Source organism: Xenopus laevis, chromosome 1L (assembly GCF_017654675.1).
Source record: "Xenopus laevis strain J_2021 chromosome 1L, Xenopus_laevis_v10.1, whole genome shotgun sequence".
NCBI classification, from domain to species: domain Eukaryota; kingdom Metazoa; phylum Chordata; class Amphibia; order Anura; family Pipidae; genus Xenopus; species Xenopus laevis.
The window spans coordinates 114,504,461-114,511,445 of NC_054371.1; the positions used below are offsets into that span (position 1 = coordinate 114,504,461).

Below are 6,985 nucleotides of genomic sequence, written 5' to 3' on the forward strand. Positions count from 1 at the left end.
CTGTGCAAATAATGCCTACAAGGTCAACGTATACACTACTACAGCGGTGGATACGGATTACGTAAAATATATTATGGCTGCTTGAAAAAAGTCACTCCGGTGTTTTTTCTGGAGACGGTAATATTATGGATATTTAGACAGAATGTGAACAAGGTCACACAGCTTGATGGCGGGTTGAAGAAAACAGTGTGCAAATAATGCCTACAAGGTCAACGTATACACTACTACAGCGGTGGATACGGATTACGTAAAATATATTATGGCTGCTTGAAAAAAGTCACTCCGGTGTTTTTTCTGGAGACGGTAATATTATGGATATTTAGACAGAATGTGAACAAGGTCACACAGCTAGATGGCGGGTTGAAGAAAACACTGTGCAAATAATGCCTACAAGGTCAACGTATACACTACTACAGCGGTGGATACGGATTACGTAAAATATATTATGGCTGCTTGAAAAAAGTCACTCCGGTGTTTTTTCTGGAGACGGTAATATTATGGATATTTAGACAGAATGTGAACAAGGTCACACAGCTAGATGGCGGGTTGAAGAAAACACTGTGCAAATAATGCCTACAGGGCAAATAATGCCTAAAAGGTCAACTTATACACTACTACAGCGGTAGTAAAATAAAAAAAGTAAAATAAAAAAAAAATGAATATTAAAAAAAAAAAATTAAAGTTGGTGCTGCTGAACTACTAGGAGCAGCAGATTAGCACACCAGTCCCACTCCCCAACACTGCTAGACTAATAGCACTGGGCTCTTATAGTAGTAGTAGTAGTAGTAGTAAAACAACAAAAAAATAAATAAAAGCAGTCCTTACAAGGACTACTGTTATTGCAGCAGTCAGCAGATGAGATCAGAAGCAGGACAGCTGCCCACAGCAGCTACATACAGAGCACTGCAGTAGAAGGTAGATTACTAGCCAGCAAAGCTACCTAAGCTTAAATGTCCCTCAAACCCCTGCAGACTTCTGTCCCTCCAATAACAGAGCAGTATCAAAACGATTACTAGCCAGCAAACTTTCAACTGTCCCTGAAATCACTAACAGGCAGCAGCTCTCTCCCTACACTATCTCTTCAGCACACACAGGCAGAGTGAAAAAACGCTGCAGGGCTTCGGTTTTTATAGGGAAGGGGAGTGGTCCAGGGGAGAGCTTCCTGATTGGCTGCCATGTACCTGCTGGTCTGGGGTGAGAGGGCAAAAAAAAAGCGCCAACAATGGCGAACCCAAAATGGCGAACGTCGCGCGACGTTCGCGAACTTCCGGCGAGCGCGAACACCCGATGTTCGCGCGAACAAGTTCGCCGGCGAACAGTTCGCGACATCTCTAACTATCATCTGTCCCTGAAATCACTAACAGCTCTCCCCCTACACTATCTCTTCCAAGCACACACAGGCAGATTTTTCAGATACATTTTTGCCCTTGATCCCCCTCTGGCATGCCACTGTCCAGGTCGTTGCACCCTTTAAACAACTTTAAAATCATTTTTCTGGCCAGAAATTTTTTTTTTAGATGTTAAAGTTCGCCTTCCCATTGAAGTCTATGGGGTTCGCGAACCGTTCGCGAACCGCTCGCGTTTTTGCGCAAGTTCGCGAATATGTTCGCGAACTTTTTTTCCGACGTTCGCTACATCCCTAATATCTGAGCAAGACATATTAACAGTTATAAGTAAGTATGACAATTTGCTTTGCAACTTTAGTTCTAAGAATTTATAAGACAAAACATAAGTTGTGTTTTTATTTTAGGTTCCCTTATTGTTTCTTGATTTAATGTGCTGGGCCCTTGGAAAACAACTTTGTGCTCATAGTTGCAGGTAAGTTTAATGGGGTTCATGAAACACAAAGGGAAAAAAGTAAAAAACATTTATAGTTTATATATCTTTTTCAGGTTTTTTCCTTGGTTCAAGTTTTTGCGCACATTTGATGTTCTCAAAAGCATGAAGATAAGAATTCCACATAGAATACTGCGAGTTTCACTCTATTTTGCTTCCTATTAATTCTATGCCACACAGAGTTTAGTAGATGCTATTTGTTACAGGCGAGAAATCGTGTTAACTGTAACATACAAAATCAAATCAATCCGTGAGTGCTAAAATATTCTTTATTTGTACTTTGCAGATGTTTGTCTATGCCATAATCTGCTCTACTGGAAGACTGAGAGAGGGTTAAATTGAATTTTTTTTTTCAATAAAGTATATTTTGCTGTTTAAACCTGTATGGGTGTGTTCCTTTCTACACATTATATGCTTGTGGCTATAGCAGGGCTTTGTGGCCTTTATGTTGCATTGACCAGGATAAGTTGGGGGGCCCATAATTTTTCTTTTTCAGGGGGGCCCTGTTACTTCTAGTTACGCCACTGACTGATATATAAAGTGCAAATACAAAAATACATGTATAATATAAATAAAATGTATGCATCATTGAAAACATATAGACAGGTGGCCTTTGATGTTAAATAGCTATGTCTGACTCATAAGGACTAACCAGTTTAATATCATGCTATATTTAGACCATATAAACCATACATGTGGATAAAAGTGAATACACTGCAGTGAAATTTACATTCAATGATGCCCATTAAGCAGATGTTTAGGGAAAACAGTCAAAATGATTCCAAGTATTTAGTTACAAATTATACACTATTCCTAGTGGGCACCCATATAACAGTGACAAATAGAATTCAGTACATGTATGGGATCAATTATCCTGAAACCCATTATCCAGAAAGATCCAAATTACAGAAAGGCCATTTCTCATAGCCTCCATTTTATCCAAACAATCCAGATTTAAAAAAATGATTTCCTTTTTCTCTGTAATAATAAAACAATACATTGATCATGATGAGCAATAGTGATGGGTGAATTCTCGAAATGGTAAAAATTTGCTGAAATGCAAAGTCTATGGACGATTTTCATGGAGAAACTTGGCAAAAAGTTGCTCTCATCACTAATAAGCAACTGTTTAAAATGCTCACCACTTTAATAATCAGTAAAAAAAAAAAAAAAGACAAAACTGGTATTATAGCCAACATATGGTTCCTTCCAACTTACATGTGCAGTTGAGGGGATAATTTATCCACTACCATTTTAGCTCGTACATAAATGCTCACTGGTGTTACTTCTGTCAACTAATTTCTACTGTACTTAGGGTTTAAAAGGAAATGCTTAAGGAAGGGAAACTGTCAGGTCCCAGCAGGTCAGGTTCGGGTTGAACCGACGTCTCCTCTGGCCAACGTCCCCATGCCAGCGCCTGTTACTAGCGCAGGCGCATGTTCTAATGCACGTTTTAGCACGTGTACGCGTTCACATGCGCGTGTGCGTTCTTGCGCAGGCGCGCGTTCTGATGCAGGCGCGCGTTCTGCCACAGGCGCGTGTTCTGATGCAAACGTGCATCCTGGGTTTAAAGGGTCACTCAGGCCTAGGCTCAATGCGAGGTGATCGTCTCTACTGACACTAAGCGTACGTACTACTGATGATTATTCTGATTACGACTACGGCTTGTTCCTGACTATTCTTCTGATTATCCCTGGATTCCTGTGTTTGTTATTCCTGATCTCGACCTTGGCTTCCCTGACTACTCTGCTGGATTTTCCTAAATTGGCACCTGCTTCCTGATCGTTCTCTGTGTATGACCCGGCCTGTCCCTGACTTCGTCTCTTCAACTGCAGATAAGTGCTGAGTCCTTATTATGAACTGTTATTCTGCGGGCTCACCTAGCACTCCTGCTATTCCTTATCTGAGACCGTCCAGTACCAACTTTCAGCTCATACCTTCAGACTCGCCTTGATACCTGACAGAAACCCAAATGCATTATACAGTGTGTTGGAGGACTACCCTTAATTCCTACTCTATATGTATTACCAAGCAGGTTCCCAATAATCAAATGCTTCCTAATTATGGATTCCCTGGTAACACTGGACTATTAATGGATTAAGTATGGAACATTTTCTATACTGTCAGCTTTCTGAAACTATATAGGAGTGCTAGGTAGCCCTTTTGGTAAAGCTATGGAAAACACTTGCCAGAAAACACTGAGAAATAACTGTCACAGCACAAAAGATCTTTACATTTACCTTACTAGACAGAACAAAAGCACTCAGCTCAGCTTATGCAGACAGCAGCAATACAGGACATATATAAAGGTGCCACTTCTCTCCCTTCCATTGCACTGAAACTTCCATTCAATCAAAATGGGAAAGGTAAGTCAAAATCATTAAATATTCTAATGGTTTTTAATTACAATCAAGTTTAGACACTTTAGGAGTCACTTGTTTACATTTATATTTGTTATTAATGCTTACAGACACAACATAATTGGTGAAAAAAATGTAGACATTTTGAATTTATGTTTAGACTACAATTTGTAATAAGCCCATGCTTACATTACAATAAGTGTATTGGAACCAACTAATAGAATGATTAGCATTCACTAAAAAATGAAACAATTTGCAGCAATTCTACACAGGGGCGATTCTTGCTATTTTGCCGCCTGAGGCGGCCTTCTTTCGCCGCCCCCACCCCTCCCCACGGCACTAACCTTTACAGCGCTGGAGAGGGCAGGGGCGGTCCGCGATGCATAGTGCAGAGAGTGCAATAGCGCTCTCTGCACTAGAAGACCCGAATTTCCGGTTTGAAAACGGGAAATTCATCTCTTAGTTACCAGGAGCGGCATTTTTGCCGCCCCTGGCAACCAGGGGGGCACTGCCGCCTGAGGCGAGTGTCTCAACTTGTCTCATTGGTGGAGAGCCCCTGATTCTACATGGCAGCTTTTCTCTGGAAAAGTATAAAAACTCCATTGTGCACCCAGAACTGTATCTGTGCCTGTGTAGCAGGACTACTATTTTTTTCAAATTGCCAGCAATAAAACTGGCATTTCTTTAAAAGCATAAAACGTATAAGTACTGTATCAATTAGAGCAGTTTTTTTAAAAAATAATTATTCATTTAATATTTTCTTTCAGATCTTCTTCTACGAGGAAAGGAACTTCCAAGGCCGCCACTATGAGTGCGGCTCAGACTGTTCTGACCTGTCTTCATACTTCAATCGCTGTAACTCCATCAGGGTAGAGGGTGGAAACTGGATCCTCTATGAGCACCCCAGTTACAGGGGACACCAGTATTATCTCTGGCAGGGAGAATACCCAGACTTTCAGAGATGGATGGGCTTCAATGACTCCATTAGGTCTTGTCGCTTTCTTTCCAATGTAAGTTTTTGTAAAGAATCTCACAATGCAATTTTTTTCTCAGAATTTTCAATGTCATTGCAGCCACTAGCATTTCAGGCGGGCATGACTTTTAGCATGAGGTGTTAATAATAGCATTAGGGTTTTGGGGTCTCCCTGCATCAATACCTGCAGTTGTACACAATTCATTAGAGTAGGCTGGGTGGGGACACTGGTGCTCCTACAAAAGAACTATGTTTGGGTACCTTTTAGGAGTGGTGTCAATATAGAAACAGGTTTGAGTCCATTGTACAGAGTTAGCCGTCTGATGTCTTGTGTACAAACATTTGTGCAACATTCGTGGTGGTCTAGAAACAGATTTTATCTTTATGTTAAAATACAACGTAAAATGATTTTTAAAACTGAACACCTATTATTTTAAAGCAAGATCATTAGGCCATCTGAAAAAATCTGAGAAAGTATTGCATTTAAATGAAAAGGTCTTTTTATTATTTTGTTTTCAATCTTATTTTTTTAGCACCATGGTCAGTACAAAATGAGAATCTATGAAAGAGGAGATTTCCAAGGACAGATGATGGAGTTCTTTGATGACTGCCCCAATACTTATGATCGATTCCGTTTCCATGACATTCACTCCTGCAATGTGTTTGATGGCCACTGGATGTTCTATGAGGAACCCAACTATAGGGGGCGTCAGTACTACCTGAGATCTGGAGAATACAGGAGATATAATGACTGGGGAGCCTCAAGCGCCAGAATTGGCTCATTCAGAAGAGTTCATCACAAATTTTAAATCCAGTCAAAAATGTACTAATACAGTTATATTGATAATTCAATAAAACAGATGTTTAAAATTACTTCTCTGTGTAGTACTTATTTATATCTGTAGTACAGCTTTAGGTCAAATCCTATATTTATGGCTTAATGAACAACTCTGTGTTTATTTGTATGGCATTGTCCAGTTACAAGATTTGCAAACATACCTGTTTGGGGTAAAGTCATTAACATAGACCTGGCTTCCAGTTCAAATTGAATCATAGCCTCTGCTGCTATGCACTCCTCATTTTTTATCTTTGCCTTCCGGAACTGCTGCTTTACAACATTTATTAGAGTGTGTATATTTATTAAATTCAATTTCTGTCCCCACAGAATTGTAGTTTTTAAATGCCTTTCTCTTTTTTCCTATTAACTTCTTTATTTTTGTATTAAGCCACATAGGGTGGTTCTTTCTACTTCTATATTTACTTCTTAAGGGAATTGTTAATGTATTGATAACATTAACTAATATCATTTTAAATGACAATCATTGCTGTTCTATGTTTTAGTAGAAAATATAATAACCCAATATATTTTATGTTTTAATTGCACATAGTCAATTACAATGCTGAGATACTCGGGACCTTACAGAATATATTATTAATTTGGTGTGATTGATATATTTGATATATTTAGATGCCGAGTAGGACCCAGGTCTCTAAAATGGGAGTTGTAGCTCATCTTTAGTATTGATACTGAATGTAATTAAATGAACTGCTGCCATATGTGAGATAAGCATTGCACATCTTAAATGTTATTGGTTAAGAGGTTTGCCATGTATGCTCACTTGACTGAACATGCTGAAACTGAAAAATTTGTACTACACATGAGCGAGAATGGAAATTGTCTTGTGTTAATTGCATGTGCAAATACTTTGTTTCAAGTTTCTGGGAAAGACTTTGTTAGTCTCTGTGTAGTTTCCACGGGTTTCCACAGAGGATATACTGTATTTGCAGTGTGCAAAAATTACTAGCGCAGAGCCCT

At 39.3% G+C, this 6,985-nt stretch overlaps 1 protein-coding gene across 1 annotated transcript; it reads left to right on the top strand.

Annotated features, from left to right (window-relative positions):
- Positions 1-4,193: 4,193 nt before the first annotated feature.
- LOC121400688 (gamma-crystallin-1-like) lies at positions 4,194-6,044 on the top strand. Its single transcript, XM_041584446.1, has 3 exons — positions 4,194-4,202; positions 4,964-5,206; positions 5,703-6,044. The coding sequence occupies exons 1-3, from the start codon at positions 4,194-4,196 to the stop codon at positions 5,976-5,978; spliced, it is 528 nt and encodes a 175-aa protein (XP_041440380.1). The 3' UTR covers positions 5,979-6,044.
- The last annotated feature ends 941 nt before the right edge of the window (positions 6,045-6,985 follow it).